General features: G+C 44.1%; 4 protein-coding genes across 5 annotated transcripts; 1 reads left to right on the top strand and 3 right to left on the bottom strand.

Annotated features, from left to right (window-relative positions):
* Window positions 1-2787: 2787 nt before the first annotated feature.
* LOC133920677 (uncharacterized) lies at window positions 2788-5488 on the bottom strand. 2 transcript variants are annotated; one of them, XM_062365273.1, is made up of 6 exons: window positions 5285-5488; window positions 4905-5196; window positions 4704-4803; window positions 4359-4458; window positions 3528-3610; window positions 2788-3418 (listed from the first exon to the last, which is right to left on the bottom strand). In XM_062365273.1, the coding sequence occupies exons 2-6, from the start codon at window positions 5077-5079 to the stop codon at window positions 3091-3093; spliced, it is 786 nt and encodes a 261-aa protein (XP_062221257.1). In that variant the 5' UTR covers window positions 5080-5196; window positions 5285-5488; the 3' UTR covers window positions 2788-3090. The 2 variants fall into 2 exon arrangements, with proteins under 2 accessions (XP_062221257.1, XP_062221256.1); XM_062365272.1 differs by having other exon boundaries at window positions 4905-5182.
* Window positions 5489-10116: 4628 nt separating this feature from the next.
* LOC133920676 (uncharacterized) lies at window positions 10117-10551 on the top strand. Its single transcript, XM_062365271.1, has one exon. The coding sequence runs from the start codon at window positions 10267-10269 to the stop codon at window positions 10549-10551; it is 285 nt and encodes a 94-aa protein (XP_062221255.1). The 5' UTR covers window positions 10117-10266.
* Window positions 10552-12241: 1690 nt separating this feature from the next.
* On the bottom strand, window positions 12242-13683 carry LOC133922508 (small ribosomal subunit protein bS21c-like). The gene is made up of 2 exons (XM_062367870.1): window positions 13227-13683; window positions 12242-12519 (listed from the first exon to the last, which is right to left on the bottom strand). The coding sequence occupies exons 1-2, from the start codon at window positions 13541-13543 to the stop codon at window positions 12417-12419; spliced, it is 420 nt and encodes a 139-aa protein (XP_062223854.1). The 5' UTR covers window positions 13544-13683; the 3' UTR covers window positions 12242-12416.
* A 5259-nt stretch (window positions 13684-18942) lies between these two features.
* On the bottom strand, window positions 18943-21219 carry LOC133922507 (mediator of RNA polymerase II transcription subunit 11-like). The gene is made up of 4 exons (XM_062367869.1): window positions 21058-21219; window positions 20839-20955; window positions 20374-20568; window positions 18943-19357 (listed from the first exon to the last, which is right to left on the bottom strand). The coding sequence occupies exons 1-4, from the start codon at window positions 21109-21111 to the stop codon at window positions 19352-19354; spliced, it is 372 nt and encodes a 123-aa protein (XP_062223853.1). The 5' UTR covers window positions 21112-21219; the 3' UTR covers window positions 18943-19351.
* Between the last annotated feature and the right edge of the window lie 283 nt (window positions 21220-21502).

The following is a 21502-nucleotide window of genomic DNA, read 5'->3' as shown; positions in this document are numbered from 1 at the left end:
AAAAGTATAAATAATTTTCTATAACTATCTAGTACATCACATTCTAAGATTCAGCATCTAAAGAACGCTAAATTTCAAGTAGCTGCAGTGGTCATGCCCGAGATTGTTGTACTCCTCCCTAAGAGTAAATATGTCTTTTCTATAGATCAAATAGAAAGCATTGGAGAGAAAAAAAATAAAAATTAAAATAGTAACAAATAAAAAAATCATTTCATAGAATAGTAAATAAAAAATTATTTAATCTTTCGAAGTTTTCTTAAAAAATTATTTAATCCTACCCAACCATGAGGAGTTAGCGCCTGCGAGAGGGAAGGACACGCGCCGGAAGTCCCCGAACAGCGGATGCGGAGGCGGTCTAAAAGATGGTATGGTCAAAAGCCACGCCGGGCGGGAGGGCGGAAAAGGTAGGCGGAACCTCGCTCGGTACGACGTGAAATCCCTCCCGTGGGCGCCGGGGCACGTATGGCCATGGATCGATTTCTTCCGGCGGTCGGTGGCTGCTGGGCATGCCATGCGATGCGTAGCATGGCAGATTCTTCATTCAGCAGGTGCAGGAAAAGCACGTACCCCGCCACAAATCTCCAGTCCATTGACCTCAGGTACGCGCAGGAGCAGATCTGGGCTACCCTCTTGTGCTCCATGGAAAGGAAGGAGAAAAGGGTTACTGGAAGAAGAAGGAGATAAGCCCTGGCAGTCTATCTTGTGTCCATCACTAGGTACGTGTTGACGTCATATTCAGAATCTATATATGCAGCCATGACCTCATGGGATTTCTAATCCTATCCTCATGGATTGCTGAATTATATTGTTCGTCGTAATTTAACTACCAAAGGATCTCTCCTTATCTTGAGAAAGGAATAAAAGCGTAACGTTTTCTGTATCCTATGAGGATAACAGGGCATGCAAGGGAGGTCGCTATGACTGATCAACTGAGTCTCATTTCAAAAGGTAGAAAAGCACAGGAAAAATCTTGCAGCATTACCGACGTCTTCTCGGTGCGTGCTTTGCTTTTGCTACCCGGCAAAGGAACTCCATCGATCAGATCAATGGAACAGATGAGTAACTCATACTCCATGCCATTTCATTCCCTTGTAATCTGAGAAATTTGTAAGGTTTCCATGTTCATATATATGCTTGCCATAACTTCCATTCCTAGCAAAACCATTTGATTTTTTTTTCAGCGATCACAGATGTAGCACCGCTCTTTGCACTTCGCAGTGTAAACAACACAGTTACATTGTTCATTGTCAAACAGCTAGTCATCCTTAATTACTATTCAGATTACTCTAAAAATGCTAGCTTCTCAAACAGATCGTCATCGTTAACCGAAAGCACAAACTTGTTCTAGGACAGATCGATCGATCAGATGTTTATTATATACTCGTCGGCCTTGATCAACAAGAACCAATGACAGAAACTCTCTCTCTTCTTTTATTTCCTTTAATTTTTGCGAGGAATTGGAGACTCACATGAGCTGTAAATGCAAGTCAAATTAACACTGCCACACGGGTCCGGTCAAATTGGAGTGTAACCGGCAGGGTTTTATTTATCAGAGATCACCGTCAGCAGGGGCGAACCCAGCTTAAAAATTGAGCAGGGGCCTGTTAGCTACAGTAACATTAGAGCTACAGTAAAAACCGTTTACCATCCATTGAATCAACAAAAATGAGTGAGGGCTCGTGCCCTGCTCCTATAATACTGGATGATCACCGGTGCTCTCTGGTATAACTGAAAAATTGAGTTAGTGGATTTCTCACACCGAAATTTTTTTCCCAATTAAATGCAACCCAAAGGAAAAGCAAGCCTTTCGAGATTTGGTTCACAATCCAAAAGTGGTTGCAACCTAACGAGATCAAACCTACCCCATTTGTCAACTCCCCTCGCCTCCCCTTTCGCGCACACGTCTCATGCCACCGTTCGTCTCTCAGTCTCTCACCATTTAAGCCGCCGCCTCCTCCTCCGCCTTCGTGTCCAGTCCAGGCCAAGGCCAAAGCCACCCTCACAGAACTTGCACCTCGCAATCTCATACGCACCTTCCGCCTGTGTGCAATCTCCATCCATCTCCGCTCCGGCTGAACATTACATTCATCTCGGGTATCGCCAAGGCGCAACGGTCATCATCGTCGACGAGTTAGCTAGGATGGCCTTCCGGCGGTCGTCTCGGCTGGCTGTCCGTGTGGTGGTTGCGTGGTGTTCTTGCTCCTGTGCGGCTATGCGATTAGTGTGGCCGAGTGCTACAGGCCTTTGCATGATCACGGCTGCGGGTTCTCAACGGCGAGGTTGCCGGTGTTCGTTATTGCGAGGGCCGGGCCGAGTCAACGAGGTGCTGGCCATTAGAAGTTCTGTAGAGTACTGCCTCTGGATCTCAATCAAGTGTTATCGAGGATTTCTTTTTTTTTTTTTAAAAAACTTGCTCTTCTAGTTCGTCTCCTGCTGTTTCATTTGTTCTTTCCAAAGTGGCAGTTCATAGCTTGTGTTACGGTAGCAAGTTTTTTTTTTAATATTTTCCACTTGATGTTTTGCTTTTTTTTTTTTTTGAACTCGGTTGTAATGACTTGGGCTTGTAACTTGTAAGAACAATAAGGTCAAGAGATTATACTCTAAGATCCTCAACTCCCGCAGAAATTGAATCGTTTCATGTGAAATTCCTGATTTTCAAATGATATCTCAGATTGTATAACGTCAACAAGACAAGCACTTTTATACTGGTTTATTGATCATACTTGCAGGGTTTGCATGAATCACGCACATGTTATTCAGGGTAAAACAAAAATGGGTACTACGAAATTTCATGAGGCGTCAATTGTTGTTTCTTATGCAACAAAGTGTTCCATACATAGCTGAATCCTCTCATTGCACCGCAAAAAAGTAATTTTTCAAAGGATCAATAAGTCAGAGCATACAAATATATACAATAAACTTTAGATCACCTAGGCTAAAGTCTTCTCTAAGTTTGCAACGAATCAAGTCATCTGCTTTTCAGCTGACCGTATGAAGAAGCATGTTAATGGAGTAAAAATCGACATCATTTCAGAATTTCATTTCAGTGAGATAAAGCGACATATATCACAGAGACCATAAATTTCGCCTTCAGTTGCACCGTGTCTTCAAACTTTTTGAAGACAACCACTTCCCCAGTTTCGGTTGAGTATTTTTCTTCTCACAAGATGATGGCACAGTGTCTTCTGCGTGCGTCCTCCTGCTACTCCTCAATCTAGAATAGTAGAACCAACCACGAAAGAAACTTCTTTTCTTGCGACTTTCTTCCATGCGCTCCTCATTGTACTCATAAACACAAAGATCTTCTAAGACACTAGTAGAACGCCTGGTATCAGTAAACATCTCACCCTCATCTTCGTTGAGATCATCCAACAAAGTCCTTGGGCTGCAACTGAAATCATCCAATGAAGTCGTTGACCTACAATAGGATATCATTTGCAATGTTAGCAGTTGTCAGCAAATAGAATTTTGTTTATTGGAAACGAAGATGTGTGATCAAGTAGACAAAAGGTCATGTAGGTGCACACCTTCTGTGAGATGCTGCATTGTGGTTTTTGGAAAGACTCTTGCATGGGTTGTAGTCAACAGAGAGATGCTGGGTAAAATGAAGCTGCATGAAGGGAGAAAATATAAGAAAAGGCATCAAAAGGCATGGCACCGAAAGCAAGGATATGGCACATTACAATGTGAAGTATTAAATAGGATTTCAAACTTAGTGCAGCAGATGTCACAAATACTAGAATACCTCGAAGAGACAAATAATACTAAAAATCCATGCTACATTTGATTATCCAAGCAGACTGATTTGACAGTAAAGGATGGATTTTTCTATTTGCGCATTATTGTACTGAAAGCACACAAATGCCAGATCATGGTGACAACCTAAATTTCATTCGAAATCCAAGAAGTAGAACTGTAGAAGAGATCACAAAAGCAGTACAGATTAGTTCTGGACTTTATTACAGTTATTGAACATCTAATACAAGAGGATCTCAATTGGTACCAATAGAATCAAGCTGAATTAACGGAACCTAGCATTGAGTTACTGTTGTGCACATGCATGAAAATAGGGGGTTGTGGTTCGTAAGAAAGCTTAACCAAAGATGCAATTGTTTCTACGAATATCTTATACTCCCATTAGTGCCATATCTTGTGTGTGAACAAGTGATTATACCAATTTTGTTTGGTAAATGAAGCAGGATACGTAATATTCCCGCTTATCCCACAAGACAGATAAGAATTAGTCGGCACTAAAAGGGAAAAACACATCTAAGAATCTGTGACATAGCAGAATTAGTCGGCACTAAAGGGGAAATATGCATCCAAGAACCTATGGCTGAGCAGGAAAGTGCACATACCTCATCGCCATCTCTTATACCAAACGCACGCAATGTTGCCTTGTCATCCGTCAGTTTCTCGTCCTTGAAGCATAAGCAGAAGTGACTCCATACGTGCTGCCTACAACAAGCAAGCAGCAACCTTGAATGTTAAGTTGCCAACATCAGAGTCGCATTTAATAACCCATCATCACGAACAAATTTGAATCCAAAACCACAACCGCGTGATAACAAAATAGCAATACAGTTGTTTATCAGTTTATGTCTTGGTAGTGTTAACATGGGCGTCACAATGCAACGCAAGAGCAAACAACTAGCGAATTGAACATCAAATGATATAATTGTATGCGTATGTGGCTGGCATACCAAGAGATGGTCCTCTCGGCGTCGTCGTAGAGGGCGAAGAACAAGTCCTCGATGGCCGCCTTGAGCTCCCACACCGCGGCCGACCTCGCGATTTCAACGTCTATTTCATGACCCCATCAAACCCCAACCCGACGTCGCGTTAGAAATCGAAGAGAACCAACCAACCAACAGGTACCAAAAGGGCACAAGATTTGGGGGTACCGAAGCATGAATCGTCGAGCTTGCGGACGGTGAGGCGGAGGCGCGGCTCGGGGAGGCGGCGGCCGCAGGCGAGCGCACCAATGCAGTCCGCGCCGCCGCCGGCGATCTCCTCGAGGGCGAGGGCGGCGTCAATGTCGCCAGCGTCGGGGGACGCCGAGCGGAGGCTGCCCGGCATCGCGCCGCATCGAGCGAATTTCCCCCGGAAAGAAACCAAGAACCAACCCTCCTTCAAGAATCCTCAACGATAAGGAGCCAGCAGCCGATTCCTCCCAATAGTCCTGGAAACAGCAAGCTCCAAGAACGAACGAATTGGTGACCAAATGCCCGGAGCAGCCTGATCGATCGCTCAATCGAGAGAGAGAGAGAGGAGGTGCTCTTACTTTGTAGGCGAGAAGGAACCAAATCCCTGATCGGTGGCAGGACAGCGCGGGGGTTGGTTCGCGGGGGCGCTTGTCTTCTCTCTCCCGGCGCGGCGGTTGTCGTCTTGCCGAGGAGTGGAGGGTGCCTCGGGGGCAGCGAACGGCGGCCGTTGGCGGCGTGCGTGCCGTTCGAAACGGGGTTTCGCTAGCGGCGGCCGTCCGTGACCTGGCTGGCCCGGAGAAGCGAAAGCGAGAGTTTTTTTTATTTGTATATTTTCTAACATTAATATTTAAATAAATAGATCCTAACAGAAAGAATTAAAAAGTGTTTCGTCAAAATCACTGTTCACAGTAATATTTGTGGTCTTTTTGTTGCTCAAAAATTCTATTTTTTACGTATTTCATAATTCATGTGTAACCCATTTTAATTAGATTCACCTACAAATAATGTGTACAATTTAAACTAAAATTCTTCAAAAATAACTACTTTTATAACTTTTAATAATTGTTAGGGTCTCAAATAAATTTCTAAAAATCTGAAAAAAAATCACTAATATTCATCTTACGTGATAGAATAATTTTTAAAATTATGTTCAGGCCTAGTTTATATTGTGAAAAAATGAGTTCTTTTGTAACGCTCTATTCACATGAAACATGTGAATAGAGCATTATAAAAGAACTCACTTTTTCATCATATAGCCTAGGGTTTAAAATAATTTTAGAAACTAGTTCATCACATAATATTAATATTAGTGAATTTTCCCAGATTCTTGGAAATTTATTTAAGGCTTTAACATTTGTTAAAAGTTATAAAAATAGTTTTTTTTGGAGAATTTTAGTTTAAATTCTACATATGTATTTTAGTTTAATCTAATTAAAATGGGTTGCACATTAATTATGAAACACGTAAAAAAAATTAGAATTTTTGGAGCAACAAAAAACCACAGTTTTGTATAAAGAAGGTGGGAGAAAAAAATATTACTATAAACAATGATTTTAACGAAAAACTTTTCATACTACTGTGGACTGCTTACAGGGTCTAACTGCCTCATATGAGGCCAGTAGACGTCTATTTTTGTAAAAAAAATTCATCAGAAATCTATTTATTTAAATATTAATGTTAGAAAGGTTCAAGTGGGTTTTGTGTTGAGCCGCCGCGCTGGCCGCGGCTGCAGGTTGCACAGCCCGGTTTGGAATAGGCTTCTACCCCTCTTCCGCGTTGATCCGACCCGTTGGTTTCGCAGTTTGCGTCCAACCCAAACTGACTGTTTGTATGTGTATGTATGCAGAGTTAATCTGGTCTTGCCGCCGACCCTAGTCATTCCTCTAAGCCTGGCCCAACCCATCTTGAACCTTAAGAGCATCTCCAGCCAAGTTGCTAAATCTCGCTCTCTATATCTCTATATAGGGAGCTTGTCGGTGACATAGGAACCAGGGGTCTCCGAATCCCGAGGCTAGGACAGCAGAGTGCCACGTGGCGCCCTCCCTTGGGGGTTATCTCCCCGAGGTCCGAGAAGACCAAGTCACGGGAGAAGGTGATCGGGGCTATGCACAGTGGTCCCCGAGTACTAGAGTTCCCCGATAACCCGAGAAGGTTGAGTTTCAGGAGAGGGTGCTCGGGGTCATGAACAGTGGTCCCCGAGCACCCGAGTTCCCCGATGACAAGAGAAGTCAGTTCCGAGAGAGAGTGCTCGGGGCCGTGAACAGCGGTCCCCGAGCACCCGAGAAGTCAAGTTTCGGGAGAGGGTGCTCGGGGCCGTGAACAGTGGTCTCTGAGCACCCGGTTCCCTGAGGACCAAGAGAGAGCATATCCGGGAGAGAGTGCTCGGGGCTGTGAACAGTAGTCCCCGAGCACTCACAGTTCCCCGAGGGCCTGAGAAGTCCTTTGCCGGTGGTTCCCACAAGGGCTCAGCGGTGAGGTGTCAATTGGTGAGAGGTCCGATGCTGTATTTAAGAGGACGTGCGACTTGTCACTTCCAACCACTCCCCCCACGCTTGTTGTCAGTCCCTGCCACGGTCTGGTAGGGAGGTATGGGGACATTTAATGCGCGGGTCCCATCGCGCGTCATCTGGCGCGCCTTGGGATAACGTCGCAGGGCTCGAGGCGCGACGCCTGCCGCCCTATTGTGTCAAACTCGCTTTGACCGGGCGGGCACGCGGGGCTACTCGGTGGTTGCCCGGTGGGCTCTCCCCGCTGCATCTGCTGAAAAGCGGAATGATGACGATGAAGACCGGACGGGGGCGCATTTTCAACCCTCCCTGTCATCTCAAGCAGCAACCCATGATGGTTGCTTTCCATTTATGGTGCCTTGGAACTTGCGCCAATCCTTTCTGGGCACGCTACCCGCCCCGACAGGTATAAAAGAGGGGCGGGCTCCCCGGAGAAGAGAGAGAGTTTTTAGAACACATCGGACAGACATAGCCTGAAGAACACATCGGACGGAGATCGGTCAGGGCACATCCGACGAACTCTGGACGACGACGGAAGAAGCACGAAGCTCTAGACTTAGAAAAACATTCTTGTAACACAGCAGATCCCCAGAGAAACATACTTAGAGCATTTATAGCATACACACAGGAGTAGGGTATTACGCTCAGTGCGGCCCGAATCTGTCTAAAAATCCCCTGAGCGTTTACTTCCTTCTGCATCCGATCATCCACTCCACCTGCCTCTCATTTACTCCCATTTATTTCACGTACGAGGCGGACTCAGGATCATCCCCACAGCTGAATCTCAAAGGGGGTCCCTTCGGATCCCCGCTTGAGGAGTTCACCCTCCGACAGAGCCTCTTCAAAATATTCTCTCTTAATTTCTCTACGTACTTCAACCGACTCTCTAAATTTCGCTCTCTATATCTGTTTAGTAGCAAATCCCCCGGGTCAGCAAATTTTAGTGTATTTGCTCAAAATTTGAAATAGGTATTTTGCAAAATTTGGAATTAAAATGGTTGAAGAGTACTGAAAACGGTATATTGGGGAAGCGAGAATTTGGAGTACATAACGTATTATTCGGAGGATAAAAAATCGATATTTGTGAACAAATTGTATATGTGAAGCACTCGCAGCATATTACGCGGGTATGAGGTTGCGAACAGCGAGAAACATAAGATTAAATATATGGTAGAAAATTATTACATGAGACTATAACCACGACGACACGTCGAGAAAAAAATGTGGCATATACGGTTCACACAAAGACCTAACCTACTTATTAGTGCGCCCCTCCTAATCATAACATACCTTAGTGAGTGAAAATATGTCGAGTTACATTAGATACTCTCTACTAAGTGCACCTAAGATATTTGCCCTTTCGCAGGGCATCGAGACCTACTGCCTTAGCGCGATGGGCTCTCTCAGAAGCATGCCACGTTTACAAGATATATCTATATATTGCCTCCAAGTTGATGTGGCTTTGATCGGAACAAGCTCGTCAAAGTATCCCTGACTAGCACGGCTGAGGACAGCTTTCAGCTTAAGATCATGTTGCTGCGGATCTAGTTGAAAAAATCGCATCAGTCACTTGCACACACCCGCAATGGTCCTCTCATTAGCTTTACTAAGACCTTTCATGACATGATGAAATGCAGACAGATCTACACCGTTAGGACCATACCTAATTTCACCCTCACCATAATATATCTGAAAAATTAATTTATCTGCCATCCCTGGAAACATCCGCAAATATAACCAATGTTAAGACCGACGAACTATATTTCTGAGTATCAAAACTAAAAAATTTACCGACACCGATTCATGCCTAACAATAGGTTCTTCAATAATACCCCTAAACAAACTTACCCATAAATATTACTCTATACAATCTACATTTAATAGCTATCCTACCATATCGGAATTAATATTGACAGTATACTAGCATTTTCTAAACCCTAAACCCTAGGTCATTCTGTTAAACCCTAGGTCATACAGTGCTAATTCCTATGTCACACAATGCTACCCTACAATTATTACTCTGTACAATCTACATATTCAAAACTACCATACTACAAATAATATTCTGTATTTAATTGCAACTAAGCTTGACAATATTCTACTAAATACAGCATTTTCTAGACCCTAGATCATACATGTCTAAACCCTATGTCATACAGTGCTACTGTACTTATTAACAACAATAAAAGTTACAAGAAAATACCGAAAAGTGATCTTAAAATCCGCGGATCAAATGCAGTAGGGCTTCGCCGCGCTCTCTTTCTCTCCTCTCCTCTCCTCTCCTCCCTCTTCAGAGTTTTCTCTTTTTTCGATTAAAATGAGGATTTCCCCTCAATTTTTGCTCTTTTATAAGAACGGAGGAGGTGGGGAGGTGGGCGGGCAGCCTACGGGTAGGCGCGGGCGGAAAAGCCGTACTCTGAGAGGGCGGTTAGGCCTCCTTATCATTCCTGAGAGGACGGGTGACCTAACCACCTCTCAGAGGGCTGCAATTGCGACGAGAAATATATTTATTTAAATTTTTAATGAAAAAAAATATAAAAATAAAAAAACTCGAAGATTTGCTGCCTAATAAGACTCCTTTGGGCTGGCCCGGATAATACTGGGTTAACACTAGACCTGCCCAAACTACGTGCCAGGCTGAAAATACTACGACAGGCAGGCCGGCCTGTCCTTGACCAGAGATCTAGTTGTTCGCTGCCTCAAAATAGAATAGAGACAACCGCCACTGCGCGGCATGCATGCAGTTGCTCGCGAGGGGGGCGCATGCACCCGGTCGCCGTGCCACCGCGCGCGGAGGCCGAGCACAGCCGCAAACCTCCCCACAACGGTCGCAACCAACCAACGGACGACCTTGGCCGAACCCCAACCCACAGCGTCGCCACCACCACCAGCGTCGCCTTAAAGCGCCGCACCGGGCACCACCTCTGCTGCCTCTCCTCAACTCGATCCCGCGCCGGCCTAGCTCGTGAAGCTCCGCAAGATCTCGCGCACGTATCGATCGATCGACCTCCACCGTCTGCAAGCAGCTTGCTGGCTAGATCCGATCCATCGCCATGGCGTCCACGCGTGCGCGTACCCTCGCCGCGTTGCTCGCGTGCGTGCTGCTCGTCAGGTTCGCCGAGGGCAGCGCGGCGCCCGCCCCAGCCGGCAGCTCCGTCTTCGGGTGCAACCCGGTCACGGACAAGACGTGCCGGCCGGAGGGCCTAGGGGAGGACGGGGCCTCCGGCGTGAAGCTGCCGACCGTGCCGGGCAGCGGCGTCGACGTCGACGGCGACGGCGAAGAAGACGAGCTGCCCTCGTTCGACACCCACCTCAGCATCCTTGGCCATGGCCATTGAGAAGGAAGAAGGCAGCGAACCTGACTGGTTGGCTCTGTTTTTTTAAACTGGACATGTTGCTGCGTTTGCGCTGTGTGTTTTGTTAATTTGTTGTTCGGGGAAGATGCAATGAAATGAGCATGTGGTGATTGATTGATTTCTTCGAATTCTTCCCGCTGATCACTCAAGATCACTCTTGTTTTTGTACTGCCACGGTCTATTTTTGCAGAACTGCTTCTGGAAATTTATCCGGTGGACCCACCGACCGTCAGTTTTCCGAGGAAATCCAATGATGCAAACTAGTAAATTAGTGCAAACGTATAAACAATAAATGTCATTCTTTCGATCTCCATTCGAAGGTTGCGGCTAATCCCATCATCCCACATATGGAGGAGTTATTTTACGATATTTCATGGGCACACCTATGATTTTATACAAATCAATCACTCTACTGGTTAGATGGTGGAATTAATCGTAGCTTTCGAATGGAGACCGGACGGACAACATTTGTTTTCTGCACGTTTGCATCCATTTGCTTGTTTGCACTGGTTTTCCTGCTTTATTGTACCATCCCAATGTCACCATAGGTTGACAAACAGGGCATCCGCTACTAGGCTCTGTTTAAAACGCAGGAATGAAAAGCACATGAATAGAAAGCAGTGCGAGAGTAGGATTTAAATCCAGGTGAATAGGACTGGAAAAACACAGGAAAAGTTGAGAGATTGTGTGTTTGGATGTATAAGGGAAATATCGCACCGAGCTACATGCAAGCAAGAGAGAATGAGGTTAGAGTGGATGTTTAGATTCCTATGGAGTTCCTGAAAAACCAAAGGAAGAGGAATCCCAATTCTGTGAAATTCTTTTGCCCTACATCCCAGAATGAATGAAGTGATCGTTCAAATGAAATTGAGAACCCTACGTTTTTACTTTTCACTCGAAAATCTATGTTAAAAACGGCCAGTGATTTGGCCGATACAACATTGCTCCTGGCCACAGGCTTGATAGTTGATACAGGAGAGGGCGGCGACTGAAAGTGCGATGATTGAAGGGGAAAAGCTCTCTTCAAATGAGGTGAAAGTCTGAACCGGAGTTTCTTGAAATCGAAAGCTTTTGCAGCTAGTTAATAGTCGAAAATTCGTTTCAGCAGTTGAAATTTTCTCCAAACACTAATCAAATTTTGCTCATTAAAAGACCTCAAATGAAAATTCATGTGGGAGCTGGGAGGCAAAGGGGTCAAGGTGGCGTGTCTAGCTCTGGTCGCCACTGAATAGAAATCTCCCAAGTTCTAATGGATTATATGACATTTTCTTCTTGTTTTGGTTTTATCACTGTCTGTCCATGCCATCTGTTTGAAGTGGCGCCGATGAAATATACCTGATTGCTCAGGTGCAGAAATACATATACATACTTGGCATATAGTAGGCAAGAAAGGAGCACAACGCATTTCCCTTGGCTTAATAAGCTATACATGTCATGAGCAAAACAGCTGTAACGGCAATTTGTTTATGCCTTACACTATGCCAGAAAGGTGTAAATTGTTCGTCCAAATGCTAGCTTTCACTTTTCTGCAGAATAAAAATGCTGTTTACGAACACTGCCAGCTAGCATTGTCCATCAGTGTAAACCTTCATAAACACACGCTTAACATGGGTGAAAGACATGAAACATATGCGAAATTAGGATCTGAAACACAGTAGATTCAGGGGCTCGGTGAAAGGAAAGGATATTGCATTAGCTAAAATTTATTAATACATTGCAATTGTACAATCGAAGCGGAAAGGAACACTGCCAAAACTCATATAGTTTGCGCTTTGCAGGCCATAAAAGAACTCAAATCGTTTAAACTTCTACATTCGGACAGTTATAAACTTAAGAATTCTAGTGTCTCACAGGATACCGTCAACCTCCCAGTTGTCATTGTCCTCGTCCCTAGCCCTAGCGGCTGCCCCTGCATCTTCTTCTGGGAACCTTGGCTCATCCATCATACGCCTGCAATTTTTTTAGCACATATAATTTAAGTTAGGATATAATTATTATGTATCACAGTTTTGCTGATCATGTCAAATAATAGGATTTGGAAATGCTTTCCAAAGGTTAAAATTTGCAAAGCTAGGCAGATCATTCGAGCTGAACTTTCATGGATGGTTCAACCTAATCATCACAAAGCCAATTAACATCCAGTCATCCACTATACAACACCAACAAAACTAACAACAATACACAATACCTTGCAGTGAAATGGCTGCATCAGTACTACCAACAAGGCAGGAAAACAGCTGAATTTCTCTTTATCTCGTGCAAATTACCATCACCAGTGAAAGAGTTCATGTCGCGCTTTTACATTCACTTGTCATACCGCAAAAAACTAACTAAAACCTGACAACTTCACTTACCCACTAATTTGTCAACAGAAATACATCACTAAGACGAGCGCCGGGCACAGCTACTTGTAATATCAGCAAAGATCGAGCATTTCCACAATTCGCACTATCAACTGGCAAATCAAATTCTGAGTCCCAATTTCCCCAATAACTGCATAGCATCCATTCTGCCGATAAGCGTGAACATTGAACGATCTATGGGTGCCCACTTTGTCACTCTCTCGCACAGGAAAAACGTAGTTGTCTGCAGGTAAATTGATTTCAAGAATAACCCAATCTCATCACCAAGAACAAGAAAGTGCCGCGACGTTATACCTGCGGCGGTTGCGGCGGCCGGCCTCGCGAGCCTTGCGCTTCTTCTCGTCCTTCTTGCTCTCGTACCTCCGGCGGCGCTTGATCTCCTGCAGCACGCCGGCGCGCATCACCTCCCGCCGGAACCGCCGGAAGATGGACTCCTCCCCCTCGTTCTCGTCCACGAGGATCTGCACATTGTACCCCTTCGCGGCCAACACCGCCGTCGGCGCCCGCCGGGCCACGTGCACCACCGACGGCGGCGAGCTCCTCCCCGAGAACAGGGGCAGGGGCAGCTGGAGCAGCGTGCTCAGCAGGGAGGTTGCGGCGGGGGCGGCCATGCCTGCAGCCTTCGGTTAGCTAGTGTGCGCTAATGGCTGCTGCTGCGCGCTCCTAGGTCTGGAATTTTCGGGTTTCTTGGATAGGATGAGAGGCAGGGGAAGAAGGGAGGGAGATGCTGGATAGTGAAGGCAGGGGAGGCTTGGCTTATCCCCTTATTTATTTGTGGATTTTGGAGGGAACAACTGCTAAGGCCATCTCCAGTGCTACAGTACCTCAAAAATACTGTAACACTCGAATTTTCTTTCCGCCGTATCAGTACTACCGTGCTGCTACAGTATTGAGAGAATCTGGCACTTTGCTGAATTACTGTAGCAGCCGTAACACTGTTCACAGCGGTTCCGTCATACGGAGGGAGGATAAGAGTAGTAGAATATAGGAAATAGGTAATTGTTGAAGATAGAAAAAAATAAAGAGTACTGTAATAATATTAGAGTATGTTGTAATAGTGTTATATGGATAAATTTTTAAAATATCTATTAGAGATGGTCTAATAGCTAGCTCATTTTTGTTTTTTGTTTAGTTTTTTTTTCCATAGAATCCTATTTTTTATGTGTGAATTTTTTTACATTTTTACTGCAGATAATTATTTGTGTGTTACTGATTAATTTTGTGAGAACTCATTCCTCAAGAAAAAATTGTGAGAACTCAAATTAGTTTTCCAAGTCTAATATAAAAGAGGACAAAGAAAGAATAGAATACGTCTTAGTTTTATGAGAAGGTGTGAAAACCGAAACTCGAACTCTAACCAATCATCCTCTAACTCTATTTTCTAGGTCTAATAGACACAGAATCATTTTTTTTGTTATTTATCTGTTTGAGATTTGATTCTTTGCAAAATCAAATTCATTTGCAGATAAATTAGTTTAAGTGTTTGAAACGAGGACCTCAAGGGATTTGATGTGGCAGCGGTCCAATCCTTTGCCACGAGCTGATGAGCCCTGAGGAGTGTGATGAAAAACAGTAAAAAAAAATGACCTTGAACAGTATTAAATACCTTCATGGCTAACCACAGAGTCCATCTAACCCTGAAATTTGATTGTACGGTCATAATATCTATTCAACTCCCTTATCTTGCAAAACCAGGTCAATCAACTTTATATGCTGGTTTTGAAGGTTGTTTCGCCTGTTAGCTGATGTAGATGCCATGTGGCGATGATCATTTAGAAATATTTTAAATAGTGGGAAGTATATTTTTTGTTATATTTTTCTTCATCTTTTTATTTTTTCCCTTAGTCATTAACATAAAATAAGCCTCACTATTTATCAAGAAATAAAATAATGGCAGCCACATCGTCACCACATGGCAGCACATATTATAAAAAGGAAGTGGAAAAAATGGAATATGACAAGAAAATGGTAGGTAAAAAGCAAAATAAACTTTCCACTATTTACTTTTTTTATCATCATGTGGCAGCCATATCAGCTGCTATGATCGAGAAATCACTTTCAAAACCACTATATGGGGTGTATTGATTCGGTTTCACAATGTTAGGTGTTGATAGACCTATGTTTTCTTAGGGGTTATTTGACAGCATCATTAATATCACACCCGTGTTCTCCTAAAAGAAAAAAATCTTTATCTCTCTCCCTCTCTCTATCCCCTTCCCCGTGACCCGACATCGCTCGCAGCCGCGTGCGCCAGGGCTCTGTGCTGCACCGCGCCGTGCCGCCTGTCCCATCATCGCGCGTCGCAGGCTAACCTCATGCACCAAGTTGTCTCGCACCCTGCACCACTCCCTCAAGCCTCGAGCTCCGCCTCGCGCCCCGCGCTGTCTCGCATGCCCATGTCGTCGCCCCTATAAATTAACAGTACCCTCTTCCTCCTCTCTCACCTCCACCGCCTCCTTCTCCCACTACGCCACCACTCGAGGCTGAAGCGCCATCATTGTCGGTGAGCTCCATCGTCACCCCTCTATTCTCTTCTCACCCGAAGCCTCAAAATCTCCAAATCCGAGCCACATACCTTAGCCACTCCATGAATCGCCTCCACCACGGTGTAGATTAGGCCATCCTCGTTCCGTTTCGCCAGTCACCGGAGCTCCTCCCGTCATCGGCTGTCGCCCCCACCCTCACTGACCAGATCCGGCCGTCGCCGCCCCGATCCGCCGTTCGCCAGAGCCCACCGCCGCCCTCCATCACCGACGTGCTCGCCGTTCATCGCCTCCTCCTCTCTCTCTCTCTCTCTCTCTCTCTCTCTCTCTCTCTCTCTCTCTCTCTCTCTCTCTCTCTCGCTCGCTTTGTCCGCCCGATCGGGATAGAGCCACCCCCTCCTTATCTCCCGAGCCGAGCCCAGCCCTAAGCCGAGCTGTGAGCCAAGCTGCCAGCCAAGCCGTTTCCCTAAAGCCGAGCCAAGGAATATTTAGAGAATATTCCTTTTTCTGTTTTTTCTCTCCTGACAAAACTTCTAAAGCCCATTTCTCCTCGGTCCTAACTCCATTTTCAATGATTCTTCCACTAATATTCATCTAAATTTGAGATCTACCCAACCTTGTAAATTTCATAATTTTTGTAATATAATTTGTTTTTAGTAATTAATTGTTGATTGACTGTGTGTGTTTTTTGTCGTTGGTTGTGTACGTTAGAGGAAGAAGCGTTTAAGGATCCAGAGGACCCAGAGTTTGAAGAAGGAGCAGGCGAGGACTTCAACGAAGGAAAGTCATACTCTATTGATCATGTTGATCTTATGTTTTCAAACACAACCCGTAGAGCTATTGTTTCAAAATATAGGAATATGCATGCTTAAGTTAATAATTGTAATTTAAAAAATATGCTAATATAGTTATGATCAAGCTTGTTTAAACTATACCTTGATATTGTCACCTTTATTTTGTTTAAACCCCGATAGGTCCCTAACATCAACTATAATGATTGTTTGGATGAATGCTTGTTTACTAGTGTTAGAACCGAAGTCCCGAACAAGGAAAACTCTCGCTCCGAGGGAAAGCCGAATGATTCTGGGTGTGACACGTGTTAGAGGTAAATAGTCTTGATTGATTCCTCCCATCTCGGGTACAGTATGATCCTATTTATAGTCCGTACTCAACCACTCCACGCTAGGATTTACAGTTTCACCCCTCACCTGCTACATTCCCGGTATATTGGCCTATTTTTCGCTTCCTTCCAATAGCCTCCTACCTACCATATGAAAATTTTGGCCTATTGTTTGCTCTGTCCATCGAACGATCGTGACGTCTTCACGACTTAGCTTCGCCTCGATACTAGCTTTGCGATGATACCACTTGCACCCCATCCTTCCATAGTTTTAAAGCCAAACCGCGAAACCGTCTTGCACTCTTCTTAAAGCATGACTCACTTCCACTTGTTATCACCTCAAGTAAGTATCCCGATGTTGACGTGTACACTCCATCTTGCGATCTTGATCGCTGGCAAGTCTCTCCCGCTCCCGATCCCTTGGACCGCCTTATCACTTGCACCAATATCCCTTTCGCTTGACTTTGTCAACACATCATCTTCATCTACCTTTGTCATGCTTTGCTTAATCTCCATATACACAGCTAGGACCATCCTTGACTCCACCCAACATCCTTGATCGTCCGACACCAAGCACACTGCTTGGCCCTGATCATCCCACCGTTGAACGCCAAGTTGCATCCATCACGCACAACATAAGACAAGTACACATATATCTACAACTCCATTATAGTTTAGTCCATAATCAAAATCCTTAGTCATGCACATCTCAGAAAAATCGTGAACGTCGGATGTTCCACAATTTTCACCTCATCCACGCTGGATCATCCGACGTATTCAATCCAACAGACCGACCATCTTGCAACCTCTCTGCAAAAAATGCTCTAGCGTATACTTCATCATATCCCCAGACCATCCGACGAGTTCACTTTCACCACGCAACTATTTTATAACCTTTCTACAAGAAATAGTCAGACGTGCATTGCTCTCCATCGTCGAACCATCCGACGAGTTTAAGTCCACTTGAGTCAACTTGCAACCTCTCTACAAGAAATGTTACGACGTATATTGCTGCCCATCGTCAGACCATTTAGCGTGTACTTCAATTTCTACCTCTGGGATGAAAAGCTCCGGCATGAACCTCATCTGAACCCCGGACCTTCCGGCATATACAAAATCATAATCACCGGATCATCTGGCGTGTACAATTTTTGTAGACTCAAACTGATCATAATTACAACACATATACATGCTTGTGCAATCCACAAATCAACAAACCAAAATAATAACATTATCAATCACTCATCACATACAAAACAAAACATATTTCAACTTGTTTTCTCACATCCTCAAATTTGCTTACCAGTTTCGAGACATTTCACAATGCAGCCTTGATAAAGGACGATCTGTGCTACTTTGGTTGGATCTATAGGATGATGACTTGCTTAAGGATCAGTTGCTCGGTCCTTTCTCCTTTGTCAAAAATGAGCATGTCTCAATTGTGGCTTTAAGAGAAGACATGTTTATTCACATGCACTTTCATATTCCTCTTTCAAAATAAGCCTTCCAGAAGCTCACAGTGTTGCACATAAAGCTAAGCCAATTCCAAAATCACTCAGATCAAAACGATGAATGGAACTATATCTAGGGCAATAGAGCATACATAGCAAAGAAATTCTACAACCCTTTCATAAACATCCAACCTCCACTCCCTTTCCGATGACTCTGGAAGGCTTCATATAGCAGCAAACTCAAAGTGTTTACATAGCTACTCTTAATGGACAGGTTGATCATAAGGAACATTCTAAAAAGAAAGAGACTTAAGATTAAGGGTAACAACTACAATTGCGTCTGTAGTAACATGGAAGAAACTACCTTCCATCTTCGCTTGCCGCTTTATGACCAACTGCTGGTTCTCTATCTAGTTATATTGAGACCTCAATCTTCAATTCTTCGTGATGATGCAAAAGGCTACAGATGACTCACAAAAGCTTTTCTTTATAGAGATCTTCCTTATTGCAACCTTGAGCTTGTGGAAGCAGAGAAACAACCATATCTTCAAAAATGTTAGACATTCACTCCCTGGATGAAAGGATTGCTTTAATTCTGAATTTCTTTTAGAGTTAAATAGGGTTCGCATGCCTTTAAAATCTTTGGCTCTCTCTTGTATAGTTTCCTTCTATATACACACACAAACACATATACCACAGTAGGTTTCCCTCACTATTTTCCTTTAAAAAAACACCCTTTAGTAGGTAGATAGGATGCACCTAGGATTTCATGGGGCTGATGTGGCAGCATACCAATCCTTTGCCGTGAGCCCTGAGGACTTCAACTTTATTGGCAGAGAAATGGCTTCTTCATATTTTACCTACTCTTTACAAATAGGGTAAACAATCAAGAGTATTTGGAGCAGTTAGAACCTGATAAGCTGGGAATGCAGTGGATGCTGAACCATCAGCAACAATAAAATCAAAACACTGTTATTGCTAGTATACATGAAAATCACCATTCAGGAATGAGCTGCCAATATAGTGAAAGGCATGTTCTGCGGTTGAAGCAAGTGGATGAGAAACATTGAAGTACTACAGAAGAGGAAATTCTCATCAGTAAAATACACCACCTCAAAAAGTCCCTCTGTCTAGTCCCAAGTACCACTCCTATGCTACTTAAGCCGAGCTCCTTGCTGCTGTGCATCAGCAGGTAGCCGTTCTTAACAGCTGCTGCTAATACTTTGGAAGAACACTGTCCAGAAAAATGGACTAGAAATAAACCACAAGTTACAATCCCAGAGTCATGCAAAGCTTCCTGCTATTGTTAGTTAATCGGAGGCTTCATCTGCATTCCTTCTGCATACTGCCCAATCAGATATGCTCCTAACCCTGAAAGTGATCCACAGAGTATGTGTAATTTAACACAGAAGAAACCTCATCTCAGTTCAAAAGGTAGACAATTCTTCAAGGATGAGTACTAACAAAGATCATTAGCATGATAAAGGAACAAAAACAATTCCCCATCTATGGACATATGAAAGCATACATGAAGATGCCTGAACTAGAGTCACAGACCAAATACTACATATTATAAGAGCTAGCAACAGATTTACAAGATTTAGATGTGTATTCCATGCAAGTATCTGGTGTAACTTTATCATCTCAAATTCATGAATCACATATTGAGGAATGACAAGATGATAGCTTAAAATTTAAATCATCCAGATACGAATGCAAAAAGCTTTATCAGGTCATTTTAAGAGCCAAAAAAAAAAAAAAATGGCCATCCATGGAAACACATAATATATAACACAACGAAAGTCACGTAGTTTGCAGATCAGCAAGTAACAAAAATTCACAGAACTAATCTGTCAATTGTGCTACAGAAGAACACTGAGTGAAATCACTTTTGAGAGACCTGAAATGACCCAAGTTCTTATACATATGGATAAGTGACATGTACAGGCTAGTACCATAATACTAACAACACTTATTCCCAATGCAATTTATACTCCTTTATGTTGACTTTTATTGAATTCAAGTAAACGGCAGAACACTGAGTGAGATTACTTTTGAGGGCCTTGAAATGACCCGAGTTCTTATAAATATGGAAAAGTGGCATGTACAGGCTAGTACCATAATACTAGTATCCCTTATTCCCTATGCAGTTTATACTCCTTTGCGTTAACTTTTGTTGAATTCAAGTAAACAGAAGACGATGACAAATCCTGTAGCTACTATACAAATGGCCTGTTTGGATAGAGGGGTTAGGAACCAAATCCTTTTAATTCAAAATTGAACTAAAACCCAAAAAAATCCTAAAACAATTCTCATTTTCCAAACTGGCCCTAAGAACAAATTATAAAGAAGTCGATAAAGGACCCCACAGGGTGCAGTGCACTTACCAACAGACAATCTGCTTGCTGAACATCATCAATGCTTTGTTCGATGTTCTGTTGCATGGCATCCAACTTGTCAATCACATACTCCAGCTTTTTGCAACATATCTCATTAGCAATCCTTGTGCTGTAGTCACACTTTTCAAATGGACGGTATTCACAAGCACTTTTAATTTCTTCACGCAACGTTGTTTGAATGTCCTATTCCATCCACAACAATAATGAGCGAGTGAGTTATCATGCATGATTTTTGGGCATGTATATTTTGCTAGAATGAAAACCAGAAAACCAACTCAGGGGCACAGGCATATATTAACATAACTGGTTCGCGGAAAGTAAGTAATATTAGCAAGAGCAAATTTTCGCATACCACACTTCAAAACCAACTCATGTGCTAATATGCAGTCCCCAGCCTAATAAACTATTGATTTCAACCATTAGTTTCCCACTACAGTTTCTCTAGTAGGTTACCTTCATAGCGACCATGAACTCGCGGCAGTGCGCGCCGACGGCATCAGTGCGGGGGCCCTGCGGGTTGCCCAGCTCTTCCATCACCGCCCCCGCAAGCTCCAGCACCCGCACTATCCGCTGTACAGGCACAACAAATACCCAACCAACGAGTCAAGATCCAAGAGACGAATCTACAACCACCCAAATCTGGGAGACGAGAGCGGGCGGGCCAGGAGGTACTTTCTCGACGTGGTGGAGGCGCTGCAGGGAGCTGCTCTGGCCCTGCGGAACCATCGCCGCCGGCGACGACGAAGGGGATCGGCAGCGGCGGCTGGCGAAGGGGATCGGCGGCTGGCAAAGGGTTGGAGTGGCGTGATCCGGTTGATCGGGGCCTTCGGGGGCTTTTGTCTGTCCGGCTAGGCTTCCGCTTATCATTGTGGGCTTCAGTACGTGTATTGGACTTGGGTACGAAATGCATATTGGGCCTATCTGGGCTTCGTTTCAGTCCGGCCACATTTAAAGCCCATAGAAAAGACGTCACGCCTAGTTTATTTAGTTTCTATCTTCTGTGGGTGGATCACTGGATTGGCCGTTGCTGCGCTTCATTGTGGTACAAACACACACGTACCCATTCATGGCATGCCTAGGCTGCTTTCCCCCCCTACTCATAGGCACATTAGCACCG

This window comes from Phragmites australis, chromosome 6, assembly GCF_958298935.1.
Source record: "Phragmites australis chromosome 6, lpPhrAust1.1, whole genome shotgun sequence".
NCBI lineage: Eukaryota > Viridiplantae > Streptophyta > Magnoliopsida > Poales > Poaceae > Phragmites > Phragmites australis.
The sequence above is the reverse complement of the archived record's forward strand: the minus strand, read 5'-3'. Positions and strand labels throughout refer to the sequence as shown.

Excerpts from the sequence above, each read along its gene's own strand:
- LOC133920677 (XM_062365273.1), bottom strand. The coding sequence starts at position 5,079 with ATGCCGGGCAGCCTCCGCTCGGCGTCCCCCGACGCTGGCGACATTGAC. Across the intron at positions 4,459-4,703 it reads GCCGAGAGGACCATCTCTTG|GCAGCACGTATGGAGTCACT; the intron begins GTATGCCAGCCA and ends TGCTTGTTGTAG. Across the intron at positions 3,611-4,358 it reads GTATAAGAGATGGCGATGAG|CTTCATTTTACCCAGCATCT; the intron begins GTATGTGCACTT and ends CCCTTCATGCAG.
- LOC133920676 (XM_062365271.1), top strand. The coding sequence starts at position 10,267 with ATGGCGTCCACGCGTGCGCGTACCCTCGCCGCGTTGCTCGCGTGCGTG.
- LOC133922508 (XM_062367870.1), bottom strand. The coding sequence starts at position 13,543 with ATGGCCGCCCCCGCCGCAACCTCCCTGCTGAGCACGCTGCTCCAGCTG. Across the intron at positions 12,520-13,226 it reads GGCCGCCGCAACCGCCGCAG|GCGTATGATGGATGAGCCAA; the intron begins GTATAACGTCGC and ends AAAAAATTGCAG.
- LOC133922507 (XM_062367869.1), bottom strand. The coding sequence starts at position 21,111 with ATGGTTCCGCAGGGCCAGAGCAGCTCCCTGCAGCGCCTCCACCACGTC. Across the intron at positions 20,956-21,057 it reads GCCTCCACCACGTCGAGAAA|CGGATAGTGCGGGTGCTGGA; the intron begins GTACCTCCTGGC and ends GTGCCTGTACAG. Across the intron at positions 20,569-20,838 it reads AGTTCATGGTCGCTATGAAG|GACATTCAAACAACGTTGCG; the intron begins GTAACCTACTAG and ends TGGATGGAATAG.